Genomic DNA, 19,655 nt, shown 5'->3' with positions numbered 1-19,655 from the left:
AAATGTGACCACACATGATAGAACAATTCTGAACAAAATAAAAAATAAAATTAGCTAAATATACTTAAAATTAACCAAGTTATTAAATGTTTAAGTCTTAAGGATTTCCGTTGTTTTGTGAATAAGAAAACAATGGGAAAACTTGGTAATTACAGGTACAAAAGATTAAATTGAGCAAAAATGTTTTTCTTCTTCTAGATATCACATCTTCCCTATTTTTGCTCCAAACACTGTCCAATTTTCACATGATATTATTAGGGTGCTTCAGCAAATTTTTTAACATTTTTAACTGATTAATTAATATAATTAGTGTAATTCATTTATTGGTTCATTTGATTAAATATTAAAAAATCTGTTTTTTCCTTCTCTAAGGCAATTTAAGAGATTAAAACACAAATTTCAAGTGAATAAACCTCTTATTTTTAGTTTCATTAGCCATCATACAAACATCCACAATACTCAATAACCAAAGTCAGGAGCTTTCAATGATGATCTCCAGACTCCATCATATTAATTTGTGTTTCCAGTGGTTCATATGATGGTTTCTCAGATCGTAGCAGCATTTCCGCCTTCAGTGATCATCGGGAGCTTCGCGCTCCGCTATGTGAAGGCAGCTGGCGGTCTGAAGAACAAAATCTTGTCCGCGGTGCGTCAGGAGGAGGACCGCAGAAGGCGGACATGCTTCTATGTAGTCCTGAGAAGCTGTGGAAACTCATCAGAAGTTCACAACCAACTCAAAGCAGTTTTCTCTGCCGCTAACACAAGCCGCGTTTACATGGGCAAAAGTAATCGGAATGAACGCCTGATCGGAAAGAAACTGCGTCATGTAAACGAGCCGTTCGGAATACTCTGCCCCGATCAGACTCATTCGGATCAGAATTTCTTTCCGATCGAGATAGGTGGGTTATACCGATCGTTTATCCGATCGTGGAGTATGTAAACGGTCATTCCGATCGTGCGTCACTGCTGCTCTGGGTTACGTCACGCATAGACGGTGTTTCGCTGAGAGAAAGCTTTGGAGCTCATACGCTTCGTGTCCCCCGACGCTCACTCGGTCCACTGACACCCGAGTGAGCAGAGCAGCTGGATTAATAACTTCGTGTCTGAGGAGAGGAGTATGCTTGTTACATGTGCGTTTTTTTTTTTTTTTTTTTTTTGTTATGTGTGGGAGAATTCAGACTGCGAGCCGTCCCGCCGCTCTGGGTTAGCGGCTGCAGGACTCAGGAGGAACCGTGTTCGAACAGAGCTCCGGTGTGAGTGGCTTTGGGGCGGTCTGTGTAAACTTTTCAGAGCAGAAATAAATGTCGCGTGGTGTCACGTGGATTTGTGTTTCCAGTTGTGTCCTGACAAAATAAAGGCTGATGTTATTTCCATACATTTATGTGCAGCTAAGATGCAGATTGCTGCGTTTCTCGCACGGTCCTGGATTTTGTGTCCGTCCATCAGGCTAATGATGTTAGCCTGTCCTAAGCTTTCGTCCACCTAATTCTTCCACAAAAAAAGCACTGACCACACAGATTAAATATAACGATGAGCGAACAGGCACTTCATAATATTCATAACATTAATAAAAGCACGTTTGGAAGATCGTCTCGTATGTTACCGAGCTGCTGCATAAATGTCTGTGGCAGCGGTTTGTTTACAACGGGACCTATTTCCGCATCCGGGTGATTTTACACTACTGCGCATGCCCAAATTATTTATTCCGAACGAAAGTCTGAGCCATGGGAACGTTTGTTCTAATCGGAAAAAGGTTTTCTGTGCCCATGTGCACGGGTGAATTTTAACCCGACCATTGATCCCATCAAGATGTTCTGCCCATGTAACCGCGGCTGTCTGCTCCTGGTGTGTGTGCGTCAGTCAGCGGCCGGACACACAGAGAAAGCAGTGACGTCATTGCCCCGCCTCCCCTCTGCTAATGCTTTTTCGAAATGAATATTGCGACAAGGTGCGCGGGGTGGATGTTAAAATGCAAATGCAATCCCCTCTTTGCATTTTCGTTTTAATAATGACACAGAATAAGCGGTTTTAAGTATAAAATGAAAAAGCATTTTGAAATATTGCTTTTTCTTTTTAATTTTGAGTCAAAAATTGCAGCTTCATTTTGAAAATTAAAAAGCATTTCTATTAATCCATTTTAACTGTCAAATTAGACATTTCTAAATGAATTATGCTACACATTTACCAGAGAACGTCTTGAAAATGAAATGTCAAATACCATTTTCATTTTAATTTTAATTAAGTGACAGAATAAGCTGTCTTGAGGAAGGAAATGATAAAGCATTTTGGTGGATGGCTTTTTCATTTTATTTTTGAGTCAAAAAATGCAGCTTCATTTTGTAAAGCTGGGATACGGAGAGAACTTTTTTTTTTTAAACCACTTCATGACACTCTTACAAGGAAGTTTACGTTAAAAAAAATGGTCCTTCAGGGGCTCCTCCAAATAAATTTGTAAAATTTGTATTGGCGTTTTTACAATACATTCCTCAAAACATAAAAAAGGCGGGACTTCTTTTGTTTTTGCAGGCCTCCCCCAGCATTGGCTGACTGAAGAGGACAGTCTCTGCAGCCCACAAAGGAACTTCAGATTGGAACCGGCGGAACCAGTTTTGAGGGTTCAGTTGGAGCTGAAGATCGGAGCAGGAACCATGTCTTCCCTTCAGTCTCTGAGAGAGTTGATCAGCGAGCGACTAGCTGCTGCTGCTGAAGAAATCTGCAGACTCTGTGAAGGAACCATCGTCCAGTACGAGCAGGAGCTCTGTCGTCAGCGCAGACTGCTGGATGTCATCTGGAAACCACAGCTGCAGCTCCACCACATAGGTATGTGACCTTCATCAAAGAAACAGAGAAGACCTTTGAGCTTCATGCTTTTCTTTTTGTGGACCCGTCTGTCACTCAGTGGTGGTTCTACACTAACTTACTCCCCGGGCGAGGAACCCCCCCTCCCCCCGCACACAGACATTTGATGACATTATTTTTGTGTTCTCTATCTTTATTTGTCCATTTTACACACAAAAATCATGAATTTTATAAATTACATGGGTGTCAAACTCTGTCAAACAGGGGGCCTAAATCCAAAACACACTTTGGGTTTTGGGCCGAACAAGAAACATTTACTGAAAACACTAAAGCTAAACTTTTACAACTTTTAAAACTGAACTGAAAGTGATTAAAAACAGACAGGAATATTAATCCAGAATAAATCAAGTTAAACCTTAAATAACATAATATTTTATATTGTCAAAATTACACTAATATGAACATGATCCAAAACAAAGCCTGGAGATATGATCCCTTTTAGCTCTTATAAAACATTAAAAACGTAACCACAGAACTCATCACTGGGATTACTCCAAAAATATTTGGCATTTTCCTAATTTTGTGCAACCCCAACAGTAAAAATCCTCCAAAAACTTCAATCCATTCAATCACTTCACATCAGGTAGAATAAGATTTCAATCATTGGTGATTTTGATTGACCTTTGGACAACATTGATGATGTCATGATTGTGAGTTTTTCACAGACTTCAAAAATGTCCCACAGCTGCTCACAACAGAGGACACACTATGGACTTGGTCATTACCTACAGCCTGTCTGCTGGAGGGTCCAGTGTGTCCAGTTGTGTATATTTGTCCACAACTGTCCAGAATGCACTTGTGTACACATTCCAATGTACACATCTGGAACAGCTGCTTGTGCTGGTGGAACCACACCCTGGTGTGTTCAAGTCCCGACCGTGCACCATATGTGCAGATGCCAGTAACATGTGTCACACATGATCCATGAGTGATTGTGACGGGATCCCGCCGAGAAAGGATGCAGAGGAGCCAAGGTGAGGAGGTTCTGTGTTTATTTGTCTACACTGTTGCTACAATGAGCACCACGCAGGGCCAGGCAGCACACAGCACACTGTCACTCCTCTCGTGTCACCACCTGCAGTGCTCCCTCTGAAATGGGACGCCACGCCCACGGGGCGTTGCTCTCAATTCCCGTCCAGGTGGTACCACAGGTAGCAATCAGAAAATACAAAATACATCAATACACAAACAATAAAACCTGGTGTGGCCCCCCCTCGTCATCTGATGGTGCCACACCGTCACACCATCCCCCTCCTCTGAGAGAGTCCAGCCCTCCGCCGCCGCGCAAGCCCACGCCGATCCACCAACCCGTTCCGCAGGCGCCCCTCGCCTAATGTAGAGGCCCTGTCCGGTTGGTCTGCCAGCATCAGCTGGACTGTCCTCCGGCGCGTGCTCCTCCACCCATGTCCTCGCGTCGGTTGGATGCACGGGCTGCGGCCGCTCCACGATGGCGATCCCTCCGATCCGCTCCTCGGTGCGCCACTCCAGTCGGTCCCAGCCCCGGCTAAGGCCCTTCCTTCGGCCACACGCCCCCGCTGGTCTCCTCCCGGATGGCACCTCAGCCGTTTGGAGCCGCCGAAAGCAGGTTACAGGCGAGTTTTGACGCCTCTCCCGGAGCACTCCCCTGATGGCCCGGTAGATGTCGGTCCGCCCCCTGTCCAACTCCGCGCAGGCCTCCAACGCCTGCATCCGTGACAGTCGAACCGGGCGGTGTGCCCGTCCCGCCTCCGGCCGTCTACGTGCTCCGGCGGTCCGCCCCTGCTGCCCGCGAGGTCCGCCGCTCGTCATGGACGCTGATCTGGACGCCGTGGTGTTTCATTCCGGGCCCCTGGCCAGGCCTGATGCTCCGACAAGGCCACCCGGATCCACCCCCTTTCCTCAGAGGATGGAGTACCTGGAGGAGGCGCTGAGCTGCCGGGGAACCGTCCCTACCACGCCGCTGCGTCCTCACCTTTTTGTGGCCCCTCTGCGATCCCAACTCTGACACCATATGTGACGGGGTCCCGCCGAGAAAGGATGCAGAGGAGCCAATGTGAGGAGGTTCTGTGTTTATTTGTCTACACTGTTGCTACAATGAGCACCACGCAGGGCCAGGCAGCACACAGCACACTCTGTCACTCCTCTCGTGTCACCACCTGCAGTGCTCCCTCTTAAATGGGACACCACGCCCACGGGGCGTTGCTCTCAATTCCCGTCCAGGTGGCACCACAGGTAGCTATCAGAAAATACAAAATACATCAATACACAAACAATAAAACCTGGTGTGGCCCCCCCTCGTCATCTGACGGTGCCACACCGTCACAGTGATCATTGACGTGTCTTTATCAGACACTACTGTGTGTTTGTTTCTGTCACCAGTGGAATCAGCACTTTTTCTTCTCTAGAACCAGAAGAACAAACTGGAAGAACAAAGTTTCAAGTTCTCTTCTCATCTCATTGCACAAGGCAGAAAAAGGCGGGACTTCAACCATCAGCCTGAAACAAAGTTCACCTTTAAACTGTGTCAATGTCAGATGTAGAAATAGAATAGAATGTAGAATATTAGAAGAACTTTAAATATGACCTGTGTAAACCATATAGCATTTAATTTTAATTAAATATTGACACTTTTAATGACACTTCTATATGTACTTCTATATGCGTCTATATGTATTGTTTCCATTAGTCTCTTGTGGTCCTCCAGACTCCTCAGACATTTTTCTACAATGATCACAGATCATTGATGTTTGACAAAATCAAAAGTCCTGGAAACGTATAAAACGCTCCTTGTTGTGTTTGTGTCCCTGCAGGCCTCCCCCAGCATTGGATGACTGAAGAGGAAGATCTCTGCAACCAGCAGAGGAACTTCAGGTTGGAACGGGAGGAACCAGAACCTCCACAGATTAAAGAGGAACAGGAGGAACCAGAACCTCCACAGATTAAAGAGGAACAGGAAGAACCAGAACCTCCACAGATTAAAGAGGAACCAGGGGAACTCTGCATCAGTCAGGATGAAGATCAGATTGATCTGAAGCAGGAGACTGGTACCTTGATGGAGATTCCTACTTATGAGGAAGATGAGAACAGTGAAGCAGATCTAAACAATCAGCAGAGCTTTAATGTAACTGATAGTCAGGATCAAGAAGGAAACCAACATGAAGAATCAACATCAACTACAGATGAAGAGACAGACCCACAGAACAGAGATCAGAGGAAGAGGAGGGACAGAAGTCATGTCCAAAGTGTGGACAGCTCTCACATGTCAGCAGGTCAGTGTGACTCTGATTTTCATCTCCACACTATCGGTATGTTCACTTCAACAACGGTTCTATCTTGAGCTTCAAGCTCTCCAAACATGCAGTCCATCAACAGCGTGTCCTGGAAGAGTCTCTTCTGTCCCTTCCAGTTGAAAAGACAGAAGACATTGTTGGTCAGTGCAGCCGACAACATTCTTTAAATCATATGATCTTAGTTAGTCCCTCCAGCTAACGACAAACAGGAAACCTTAACAGATCAAAGAGAAAATTGTTAGCAGATAAAAAAGTACAATCTGTTTTGTCGTCTGTGGTTCTAAGTTTCTAGTTCAGGTCTTTTCAGCAGATTTCTCTGTCAAACCCAAAATCCATCTAAACCTCTTTGATGTCTCCATGTCTCCAATTCCAGACATTCAGACAGATTCTATTTCTAAAACTACATTTCAAGCTAAAACCCAAAGACAGGGTCCTGCTCATGGATCTGCAGACTGAAAAGATTCAAACCTGAACACATCAGTGAAAAACTGCTTAGTGTCAGAATTGTTCTCCATCTTTTTCTGGACTGATTCTTCCTCCAGTGCAGCTTCATCTTCATCAAACTGCTCCTCATTGGTGGGTGGAAACACAACAGGGAGGTTTTTCTGTGTCCAGTTCAGCTCCATGAATGTTCAGGCTGTTTAATGTCAGTGATTTCAGTTTAGAAAAACTGCATCTCTGCTGAGATTTGCTTCACTTCCATAAGAACCTCAGCAGCATCAGGATCATTTTGTTGATGGTTTGTCTGTGGAATGACATTTCACAGTCATAGCTTCAGTGGAGATCAAGAGTCTGGAACTTTTCACACTAAAAGAACCATTTGATCCAGTTTCTTCCAGACCAAAACCCAACAAGAACCACAAAGTTCCACTTCACTGTTTAACAAAATACTTTTATTTCAGTTTTTCTGGTTAAGACAATCATTTATAAAATGTAGCTTTTAAAATTTAAAAAATGGAATTATGACAGCGTTATTAGAACTGTCATGAGATAAATTCTTTGTGTGATTAATCAATCATTACCTGTTATTAAGTAATTTTATAAATCAATTTTTATTCTAACCTAATAATTGCTGTGAAAAGCCTGATTTTGAGGTATTTTTATTGAAATCTGTGAAATTTTGGTGCAGAAAAAGATCAAGTTACAACAGAAAAAGCGTCTTTTTAATTTTTCTTATCATATCAGACTTCCAACCTCTACATTTACGCCAACAAGGAGTTTTCTTCTTCTTTCTTCTTCTTCAACAATTAAGAAAAAAATACAAGAAACAAACCTCAAGTCTAGAGTCTCTAATTTAACACATAAAAACCAGTGGGAACACTTTTCTGAGCAATCTAAAGAAATGTTGACCACACACTTCCTAACACTACAACAGATATCAGGGGTCGACAACCTGGGACACAAAGAGGGAAAGACAGTGGAACGCGGGGGTGTCTGACATAGGATGCATTTACACTGCATGGTTCAGGTGATCCAATTCCGATTTTTTTTTTTCCCTCTCATGTGGCACAGATCGGATATGACCGGTGAACGTGTAAGCAGGACAAAAGCGCATGGATTTCGTTTTTTCTCAGATCGGATTCAGGCTTCATTCATATGTGGAAATAGATCGGATACGAATCGGATACGTGCATTTGCGTGTGCCATGTAAGCAGACAAATCGGATATTCCCCAGTAAATGCGAGTCGTACCTCAGTGACGTCAACTCAGGAGACCACCAACTGAGATCACATGACTTATAAAGGTGCTTTGGCTCTGATTTTGCTGTCAGCGTTCGGGGGACAGAGAACCGTAATAAAAAGTTGTCTCCCCAAAAAGGACTGTTTGGGAGTCTTTATTAACCCACTCTGGAAACTGAGGGTTCCGAACGGGAAAGTGAACCCCGAAGGAGAATCCGCCTTCGGCCCTGGAGAAAATCTCCCGTGCGTTTCTGACCACAGTCGGAAAAAGAGAAGTCATCGCGCAGGAAAGGTTCATCACTTGGATAAAACTGTTAGCACAACATCTGCAAACACTTCCTCATTCAAAGCTCAGAGAGAGCCGAGCAGCCCCCCTTTTTCCCCACCCCCTCTCGTCCGCCTGCTTCATCCAGGAACGCCCAAGACAACGCCTCCTTCCGTCGCTGCGTTGCCTCCATGACAACTGGCCGCAAGGTGAGGTCGCCGCTGCAGCTGTCGTCACGCAGATACCTGTCGGCTCTCCACCTGTGCCCGCGTCTCCTCCTCCACTGTTTACCCCGACAACGGCGATAATCGGGGACTCGGAAGGTCCGCTTCTTTAACGCGGTCACACACTGTTTTCCGAGAGCCACAGTTCTGGATATTATGGAGAAACTCCCAGACCTGCTGCGTTTCCCTTCCACAGTCAGGAGGCTGATTTTACACGTCTGTTTTAATGACTTGTCTTATTGGGAGTCTGAAACGACCAAAAAGGCGTTCATCAGACTTTTTAATTTTTTAAGCTCCTGTCCATTGACTCTTTTTATTTCGGGACCCCTCCCCTCTCTCTCCCGCAGCCAGGGCCTCTTCAGCAGGCTGCTGAGTCTGAGCACCTGCCTCCAGTCTGCTTCCAGCCTCAACAGATTTTTTTATTGACAATTTTAATCCTTTTTGGAACAGAAGCTCATTTTATAAAACTGATGGGATTCACCCCAGTCCACTGGGCAGCAATGTTTTAGCTGCAAACATCAGACACTCTGTCCAGACATCACTGGCCCCCATCATGCCCACACCAGTCCAGACCTCCTCCTCATCCATGCAGACATCGGTCTGTGGAAGTGACTGACTGGATGTTGTATCTTCCCCCCACATTCCCCAAGAAACTGCTTCAATCGACAGTACCTTCTTGCCACAACCTGCAGCCCTCCCAGCCTATCCCACTAAGTCTATTATTACAGACAGGTCTTCCATGAGGGGAAGTGCTGGGAGAAAAGCAAACATTAACTCCCTTCCACTAAAGGAAGCACCAAAACCTCAGGAAGCAGCTTCCACAACCACTCCACCCCCCTCTTTTTAACATGGCACTTTTTAACGTTCGATCTTTGTCCAACAAAACATTTATCATAAATGATTTTATCCAAGATCATAAAATTGATGGTCTCTTTTTAACTGAAACATGGCTGAGCACGGATGCATCTGCTGTTCTCACAGAGGCCTCTCCACCCAATTTTAGCTTTGTTTTTTCAACCAGGGAGGGCAAAAAGGGTGGGGGTACTGCACCTATAATGTCCAACTCCTTTGCATTAAAGCAGATTACATTAGATGAGTACCCCAGCTTTGAACACCATGCCTTTGTCTTTAACAGTACCTCCAGTTTTATGCATCACAGTATACAGACCACCCAAACCAAGCTCTGTTTTTATTGAGGAGTTTTCTGAGTTCTTAGCATCTGTCCACACTTCCTTTAACATGATTTTAATAACAGTTGATTTTAACCTGCATGTAGACGGGAAGTCGGACTACAGTGATCCCTCGCTATAACGCGGTTTACTTTTTCACGGTTTCGCTACTTCACGGATTTGCATTGTGCATTGTGTTCTGCATTCTGATTGGCTAAAAAGTCACTCAGATTCTTCTCTACCTGTGCGTCAATAACGTTGCAGTTTAATATGTACACGTACGTAAAACAGCTTGCCAAATTTACGTACGTGCAAATCATCTTGCAATTTTGAGTTTTTCTAAAACCCATAGAAAAAAGAGCGACTTAAACTGCCAATCACTATGTTCTTCTCCCGAACAAACACACAGCTGCCCCGTGGGCTTCAAAAGAAGAAAACACTGCAGAGCGGAGTCAGGATGCAGCGGCTCAGTCTGTAGAGCAGTGAATTACACCTGAGTCACTATTTGTCCGACTGTACTTTGTATTTTTTTCATAATCATTTTAAATTTTCTCCCGTTCAATCCAAAACTCAGGTCGCGGTGGGCGGGGCTAATCTCCGCGATTTGAAGCCTTCTGTTCACATTGATGATTAAAATTATTTGACAGTACAGTACAGTTATTTGTTTAAAAAAAGTTTCTAAAGTACTTTTATTGGTACTGTTTATTTGTGAAAAAAATGCTTGAGCCTGTAAAATGGTTTGTTCTTTCTTTTCAATGTATAATAGTGTTTAATTGTATATTAATTGTAAAAAAAAAAAATAGAGGTTTCTACTTCACGGATTTTGCCTATCACGGGTTCTTTTTGGAACGTAACCCCCGCGAAAAACAAGGGTTTACTGTATTGCACTAGGGTTGTGCCGATGGACGATATCATCGTCCATCGTGATGGGTGACTGACATCCCGATGGAGAGACCACCATCGTGATGCCACGCCCCCGCCACGTTGCGAGTCGACGCCATAAGCCGCGGTTACATGTACAAAATATCTTGATGGGATCAATGGTCGGATTAGAATCCAACCGTGTACATGGGCCCAGAAAAATGTTTTCAGAATATAAAAACGTTCACTAAGGTCACAATTTCGGTCGGAATAAATCATTCGCACATGCGCAGTATTCGCACATGCGCAGTTTGAAAACCGGAAGGGGATACTACTTCCGCCGAGCGGCTTTTTTTCCAAACTTTATTGAATGTAACAATTCAATACAAAACGAAAACAGCGCAGAGCGGCTATATACATTGACATGTCAGCTCGGTAAAATACGAGATGATCTTCTAAACGTGCTTTTAATAATGTTACGGTTATTATGAAACACCTGTTCGCTCATCATTTGAATTTTAATCCGTGTGGTCAGTGCTTTTTCTGAACGGAGCCAGGATTAGCAGTATGCTAACACGGGCTAACAACATTAGCTTTGGGTGGCGCTGCATCCTGTGAATAACATCAGCCTTTATTTAGTCGGGACACGACTGGAAACACAAATCCACGTGATTGTTTGAATGTTTTCTAAAGACTGAGCGACATTTCTGCTTTGAAGCTCAAACCGCTGTGTGTCTGCTGACGATCCGAGCTGTGCTCAGACACGTTTAGACCCGGTTCTGAGTTCGGTAGCTAGTACCCCTAGAGCTGCGGGACGGATCGCAGTCTTAAATCTCCCACACATACCGCTCATGTACCCCCCCCCCCCCCCCCCCTTCCCATCAAACACAAAGCTGTAAATCCGCACTCCGCCGGTCCACTCCGCTAAGTGCGGGAGCAGACTACTTCTTTTCTATTTTGTTTGTTACTTTTTCTGTTAAAGTCACTTCCCTCAGTTTATACTGGATCATCGCGGATTAACCATTAGTTGGGAAATAAAATGAAAAAAGCAAAATAACAAATAGCAGTTATATAAGAACGAAAAATGTATAAATACCCCCCCCCCCCCGACGATGTCATCGTCCATCCCGATGGTTGACAGCAAACATCGTCAACGGCCAAATTAGGGGACATCGCCCAACCCTATATTGCACCTCTCAGTTCTTGGACTTGCTCTCCTCTCTTGATTTTAAACAACACGTCATGCAGCCGACTCACAACAGGGGGCACACTCTTGACCTCGTCATAAGTCATGGTTTACCTACCAGTGTGTCCACTGTTGTGGACCTGGCTGTATCTGACCATTACTGTGTTCTTTTTAACATTACTGGTTTTATAAAGCAGGAGACCTCTGTGAGAACAGTGAAGAAACGCTACTTGACTCCTGAAGTGGTCGAAAAATGTATTACTTCTGTTCGCTCCCACTCTCCAACTGTCTTACCAGCCCCCTGTGATCTACTTGTTGAAAGTTTTAACAGTAAATTAAAATCCAGTCTCGACTCAGTTGCTCCACTACAATCTAAAAAGATAAAAATCAAACCCACACCCCCTTGGAGAACTGAGGAAATTAAACAATTGAAGAGACGTTGTAGATCTGCCGAAAGACTTTGGAGAAAACACAAACTTGAAATAAACTATCAGTTATACCAAAACCAACTAAAACTATATAATCATCATAAACAGTAAAACAGACCAGAAATTCATACTTTGCGAACATCATTTCTTTAAATAAAAATAACCCCAGAGTCCTCTTCACCACAATTGAATCTTTAATCAACTTGAATGTGAACAAAAGCCCAATGCCAGCCTCTGCCTCATTGTGTGAGGACTTTGCAGACCACTTCAGGAGCGAGATCCATTCTGTCAGATCAAACATCATAGAAGGACAGAAAAGCCTCCCTATTGGTAACGATGGCTTGATTTTACCTGAGGAAGCACTGGACAGTTTTGACCTGGTTGAAGCTGCAACACTTGGTCGAGTTTTCTCCCAAGTTAATCCAACAACTTGTTTTTTGGACCCCATCCCCACATCACTTTTTTTTTTTCAGTCTCAAAATGTCCTTTTTTTTCCAATAGTTTATTTATGAACATTGAGAAAGTTATAAAGCAGTACATTTAAATTCACTTAGGGTCAATTTTGAACCCATGACATATCTCCATTCTTAACAATTCTTTTCCTTTTTTTTTTTTCCAATAACATAACTTGGTATCTAACTAGACACAAAACGGGGAACAGCGGATGCATTATTAGGGAGGAAGAGAAGTTAAAAAAAATAAAATAAAAAATAATAATATAAAAATAAAACATTAATTTTGATTATCAGTACAAGCCAGACATGTCCATTACCTCCATTTGTTGTAAATTATTAACATAAAATATCCATTGTGACCATATCTTCAAAAATTTGGGCATCTCTATCCGAAGTGAGTAGGTTAGTCTTTCCATCTGACAGATTTCATTTACAATGTCTATCCAATTGTCCAAGCTGGGTACAGTGGGGAGGAGCCAGTGTCTTGTCACTGCTTTTTTACCAGCAGTTATTAATATTCTGAATAAATTTTCATTGGTAGGTGGGAGTTGTGTCTTGCCTAAAATCAGATTAGTAAAATCACAGGGTATTTTCTTGTTTAATATAGATTCAATGTGTTTATATATTTCCTTCCAAAATTGTTTTATAATGGCACATTCCGAAAATATGTGGTAATAGTTGGCTTCTACTTCTCCACACTGCCTCCAGCACTTACTTTTATCTCCATTGCCATGTTTCTTTTGTTTGGGTGTAATAAAAAACCTCATCAAACATTTCCATCTAAATTCTCTCCATACATGTGAATTTGTACATTTCCACACTGATAAACAGCAATCTTTACATCCTTCGTCTGTCATAGTTGTGTTGCTTTCTTTCTCCCATTTACTTTTTATATATTGAGTTGAGGTCAATTTTTTACTCATAAATCCCTTGTAAAGTCTAGATATCATACCTTTTTTACATTTTCCTTTGTATGCTGTTAATATTTCACCAAGCACTGGTTCCTGTGTATCCATGGTGTGGAGGATCTCTTTGTTAATGTAGTTGCGTAATTGTAAATATCTGTAAAAATCATTTTTTCCTAAGTTATAATTATCCTTAAGTGTTTGGAAATCTTTCATTATTCCCTTGTCCATTAAAGAGTGATATGTGTTTAATACTTGCATTGTCCAGTGACGAAATCTGGTGTCTAACTGGTTAGGCTTGAATTCATGGTCGTATGCGCACCATCTTACAATGTTTAAGTTATTGTTTAGTCTGTATTCGTCCTTTATTTGGGACCAGATTTTTAATTGTGTTAATATCCACGGGTTTTCAACTTTCCCCAGGTTTTCCCCTATGTTTTTGTTTCCCATGAGTGCCTGTAGTGGGGGGTCTGAAACTAAAATTAATTCAATGTCTTTCCAACGGGCATAATAATTTGGATTGCAATGAGTTATTAGGGGTTTGAGTTGTGCGGAATAAAAGTAATCCTTTAGGTTGGGGACCGCCATCCCTCCACTTTCTTTGGGGAGTTGTAAGGTTTTAAATCTGACACGTGGCTTTTTGCCCAGCCAGATGAATCTTGATAAAATTTTGTCCCATTGTAAAAACTGTTGTTTAGTAAGTTCGGCAGGAAAAGCTTGGAAGAGAAACAGGAATCTCGGTAGTAGGTTCATTTTCACTGATTCAATTCGTTGGGTCAGGCTGATGTAAGGGACGGCGGACCATCTGTTGATGTCAGATTTTATCTTTGTAATCAATTCTTCATAATTATATTTTGTTGTGGTAGTAATATCTTTGGGAATTATAATTCCCAAGTATTTTAGCAAGGACAGGTCCCATTTGAGATTTAATTTGGTACGTAGTGGGGTTGGTGGATTATAGTTTAATGTCAGTATTTGGGTTTTCCCCATGTTTAACTTATATCCTGCGTGGTACCCAAATGTATTTTGTTTCACTTTCGGCTTTTCCCATCAGGGGTCGCCACAGCGAACGAGTCGCATGGTAAACTTGGCAATGTTTTACGCCGGATGCCCTTCCTGACGCAACCCTCTCAAGGCAACCGGACTTGGGACCGGCACAGAGGTAGTGAAGGAAACAGGGAGCAGCTCGGATTTGAACCTGGGTTTCTAAGCTAAACCGGCTCCCATGTGGTATCCAAATGTATTTAAACATTCAAATAATCTGGGCAATGATTCATTAGGTTCACTTGTGTAAATTATTACGTCATCAGGGCAACCTTATGCTTGTCCCCTGCAATAGAGATTCCTTTTACTTCATTAGTTTGCCGGAATAGTTGAGCGAGGGGTTCAATGTAGAGTGCAAAAAGGAGGGGTGAAAGTCCACATCCTTGTCTTGTTCCGTGTTCCAGTTCAAAGGTGTTTGACAATTGACCATTGATTTTTATACAGGCAGTTGGTTTTGTGTATAGTGATTTTATTACTTGTATGAACTTATAATGAAACCCAAATCTCTCCAAGACTTTATATAAAAAACACCAGCTGACAGAATCAAAAGCTTTTTCAGCATCAAGGCTGACCATTGCTGCTTCTATTTTTTTTTTTCTGAATATGACTCAATATGTGTAAGGTTCGTCTTATGTTATCATGCGCTTGCCTTTGTGAAATAAAGCCTGTTTGATTGGTATTGACGAGACATGGCAGAACAGATTCTAATCTCTTTGCCATGATCGCTGTAAACAGTTTATAATCCACATTGAGGACAGAGATGGGTCTAAATGAACTACAGTTAAGTGGGTCTTTTCCTTCTTTCGGGATCACTGATATATTTGCTTGTTTCCATGTAGGTGGTATTTTGTTCTCTTTTAATACTTTGTTTAAAATTTGGGTTAGAAAAGATAATAATTCCATTTTGAATTTTTTGTACCATTCTGAAGTAAAACCGGGTGCTTTATTTGCCTTGAGATCTGTTATGGCTCTTGACAGTTCTCCTTCGGTTATTTCAGCTGTTAGTAACTCATTTTGATCCTCTGTTATAACTGGTAAATTAAATGTTTTTAAAAAATTCTGTATTTGGTGGGGGTTTTTTAAGTTTGGTTGTGTGTACAAATGTTTGTAATAGTTTAAGAAAATGTTTTGGATTTCGCTTTGGTTATGTACACAAATTTTGGAACTTGGGTCTTTAATTTTGTAGATTGTGTTGTCCGCTTCTTGTTTTTTTAATTTACTTGCTAATAGTTTGGCAAATTTGGGACCGGATTCATAATATTTTTGTTTTGTGTATATCATCTTCTTCCGTATACATGTTAGATACATTGCATTTATTTTGTTTCTTAAAATTTTTAATTTTACTTCAGTTTTTTTTTCTGGACAATTTTTATGTTCTTTCTCAAGTTGTTTCAGTTCTTTACTCAAGTCCGATAGTTTAGTTTCTCTCTCCTTCTTTTTATGCGTGCAAAAAGATATAATTTTTCCTCTCATCACTGCCTTTAGTGTGTCCCAAACAATTTCTGAGCTGACCTCCCTGTTAAGATTTTCTTCCAAAAGAGTTTTGATGTCTGATTTGGTTAGTTTGATGAATTGTTGGTCGTTAAGAATACTTGTGTTTAGTTTCCATTGTAGGTTTTTGTGTGTTGCACCAACTTTTACATTAAGTAGTACTGGTGCAGTACTGCTCGCATTTCTACAGAAAAAACTTAGTTTTCTCCTGCATTTTAATGAGAAGTGATCTCTTCGTGCTTTAAATGCAGACAAGCAGCTAGACGGCTGTGAATGGACAGGATCAGGAAGATGATCATCTTTGTTGTAGCAGGACAACAGGGCCAGGGCTATTGAGCAGCTTTATTATAAATCATATGGATAAACATTTGAGAAGAAATATTAGATTAGATAAACGCGTTCTCCGCGACGTTCCAGGCGACGGCGCGCGGCTGTGGCGCGAGCGACAGGCGTGCTCCGCCGTCGGTCAGCGGGATCCTCGCTTCTTCTTTCCTCCGCTGAGCGAGGGCGTAGACCTCGCCGTCTGTCAGCGGGATCCTTGCTTCTTATTTCCTCCGGAGCTCGGCGGCTGGCCGCGGTGTCGCGTACCAGTGACGCGCTATGCCCTCGCTCAGTCAGCGGCCAGCCGTTGCTCAGCGGGCAAGAAAGTTGTTGTAGCTCCCGCCGGTGGGAGGGGGGACGACGGTGACCGGGAGCCCCCGTGATGACATGTCAGCTGTAGCCTCTGCTGCGGTCTGGTATAGGCGCGCTCCGTCCTCGTAGAATACGCGCATTTTCGCAGGGTAAGGCGTCTGGAATCTGATTTTTCTCTCCTTCAGGACTTTCATTGCTTGGTTGTATTCCATACGTTTCTTCTGGATTGCTGGGGGGTAGTCGCTTCAGAATACTTTATTTCAAGGGAGTTTATTTAATGGCGTCGGGGAGCACTGAAGCTATGCTGCCATCTTGGGTGGAGAGCCGGAAGTCCCCACATCACTTTTTAAATAATTTTATGGGTCTTTTGAGAGTGAGACTTTAAATATCATGAACTCCTCTCTACAGACGGGTATTTTTCCTGCTGGCTTTAAGACTGCAGTGGTGAAACCGTTACTCAAGAAAACTAATTTAGACCCTTCAGTTTTTAATAACTACAGACCTGTGTCCAACTTGCCATTTTTAAGTAAGATTTTAGAAAAACTTGATTTTATTCAGCTGAATGAGTTTCTCTTACACAATAACATTTTTGAGAGAAACCAGTCTGGCTTTAGAACGAACCATAGTACTGAGACAGCCTTGTTAAAAATCGTTAATGATGTCAGGTGTGCTTTGGATTCAGGTCAGATCTCAGTACTAGTTCTGTTAGATCTAAGTGCAGCATTTGATACTGTTGATCACCTGATCCTTGTAAACAGACTTAAAAGTCTTGGCCTTTCAGGGACTGTTCTCAAGTGGTTCGAATCGTATCTCATGGAGAGAAGCTTTATGGTAAGCATGGACACACTTCTCTGGGGTCCATGAAATTAATTGTGGTGTGCCTCAAGGTTCCATCCTTGGCCCCTTGCTTTTTAACATTGACATGCTTCCTCTGGGGAATGTCATCAGAACCCACAACATCAGCTTTAATAGCTATGCTGATGATACCCAGCTGTACATAGTTATGTCTCCTGATGACACAGGACCAATAGAAGCACTTTTTAACTGTATTTTAGATGTAAAATTATGGATGGCAAATAATTTTCTGCAGCTCAACCAGGAAAGTTTTTTAAATGTAGTTATTGGTCCTGAAGCCAAGAGAGAGAAACAGTTTCTGAAGCTACAGGAACTTTCATTAAGTCATTCAGAAACAGTCAGAAACCTGGGTGTTATTTTTGACTCTAAGCTGACTTTTATCCCCCACATAAAACAGGTGGTTAAAACTGGTTTTTATCATCTCAGAAATTTGGCTAGAGTCCGCCCACTACTCTCTCTTGCTAATATGGAGATGCTAATGCATGCTTTTATCATGAGTAAAATTGATTATTGTAACGCCCTGCTTGCTGGTTTTCCAAAAACCAACATTAGGAACCTTCAGCTGTAAAAACTAAAACCTATGGAGAAGCCGCGTTTCAGCACTATGGTCCCCGTTTATGGAACAGTCTGCCAGAGGACCTGAGAGCCGCAGAGAGCATAAATGCTTTTAAAAAAAGGCTCAAAACCCATCTTTTTAACCTGGCTTTTAGCTAATTTTATTTATCTATTTATTCAGTTATTTATTTATATGCATTTACTTATTTTTATTTATTTATTGATCCATTTGTCTTGTTTTATGAACTTGAAATAGATTTTGAAAGCGTAATTTTAATTTACCTTATTTCAAATTTTTATTGTTTTTATCAATGTGTTTACCTTTTGATTCTCATTTTTATTTATTTTTATTTCCAGTGCTTCCTCAGCTGGAACCTCTCCCTCTGGGTTGGCTGCTGCTCAGCCACTGCAGCTCTGGATGCCTGTGATACTGCATCTGGCTGTCTATGCGGCTGTTCACGGAGGGGGAGGTTCCGATTATCAGCGTTTCCAGCATCTTGTTCTTGTGCTCAGCCGGATCCTAATTGTCTATCCCCATCAGTTTAAGGGTGGGAGGTGTGAAAGGAGTGGGGGGCTAGGTACGTGGATGGGGGCACTATTTATTTATTTATCTATTTATTTATTAATTAATCATCATGATTTTTTTTATATTTTGTTGTTTTTTAATGTAAAGCACTTTGTGTTATATTTTTATATGAAAAGTGCTTTATAAATAAAGTTTGATTTGATTTGATTTGAACTGCAGTCACACAAAAGTCTGAAGGAGGTCCACAGAAGGCGAAAATGCTGCTGCGTAGTCCTCGGAACGTCTTCGTTTGACAGTTTCAGCATTGTATAATGTAAATGCAAAAATCGGATACGGGTCACTTTTAAAGATGATGTATGCGGGTCGTCAAAAAAATCGGATATAGTCAGAAAATCAGATATGGGCATAAAGACCTGCAGTGTAAATGACTTTTCTCCCCCAATGGGGTCTTAAGGGTTCCATTCACTCACTGCTGTTACTACCCACCTATATAAATACTGCCACGTCTTTTCAATAATATGTTAAAGTTTTACACAATGTATATTACTTTCCATGTCGGCCTTTGGTTTTGGTATATTGTCCAAAACATTTCAGAATTTATCCTACTGCTTTTGTCACGAGTCACATCATCAATAAATACAAGAGAGCCAGGTCCATTAGCAGCTATACATGCCCACGCTATGACATTACCACCACCATGCTTCATTGATGACATGGTATTTTTAGGATCATGAGCAGTTCCTTTCCTTCTTATTCTCTTCTCTTTCCATGACTCTCGAACAAGTTTATGGTGGTCTCATCTGTTCATAGGATGTTGTTTTAGAACTGTGAAGACTGTTTAAGATGTTGTTTGGCAAACTCTAGTCTGGCCTTCCTGTTTTGAGGCTCACTAAGGTTTTACATCTTGTGGTAAACCCTCTGTTTAGGGAGTTTTCTTCAACAGGGACAGAATTATTCCTTCATCCACCTCAGTTGTTTTCCATGATCTCCCGGGTCGTTTGCCGTTGCTGAGTTCCCCAGTGCATTTCTTCTTTTTAAGAATGTTGTAATTCTGATAATGAGGGAATAACACACACCTGGCCATGGAACAGCTGAGAAGCCAATTGGCCAATTACTTTTGGTTCCTTAACAGGTGGGAGGCACATCTGGATGTAAATACCCTCAAATTAAAGCTGACATGACAGTCTGCAGTTAACACACATCTTGTTCATTTCAAATCCATTGTGGTGGTTTATAGAGCCTTAAATGTTG

The 19,655-nt window shown here is 42.0% G+C and overlaps 1 protein-coding gene across 2 annotated transcripts in view; it reads left to right on the top strand.

Annotated features, from left to right (window-relative positions):
- Positions 1-19,655, top strand: part of LOC144986810 (uncharacterized) — a 508,483-nt gene that overhangs the window by 844 nt on the left and 487,984 nt on the right. Inside the window, exons 2-3 of one of the 2 annotated variants that reach the window (XM_078935012.1) lie at positions 2,527-2,820; positions 5,649-6,107. In XM_078935012.1, the coding sequence (XP_078791138.1) occupies positions 2,527-2,820; positions 5,649-6,107 (753 nt within the window). The remainder of the gene's footprint in view (positions 1-2,526; positions 2,821-5,648; positions 6,108-19,655) is intronic. The other variant, XM_078935014.1, reaches the window with a different exon arrangement.

This window comes from Oryzias latipes, chromosome 2 (assembly GCF_053564925.1).
Source record: "Oryzias latipes strain Hd-rR chromosome 2, Olatipes_Hd-rR_3.1".
In the NCBI taxonomy this organism is placed as follows: Eukaryota; Metazoa; Chordata; class Actinopteri; order Beloniformes; family Adrianichthyidae; genus Oryzias; species Oryzias latipes.
The sequence above is the reverse complement of the archived record's forward strand: the minus strand, read 5'-3'. Positions and strand labels throughout refer to the sequence as shown.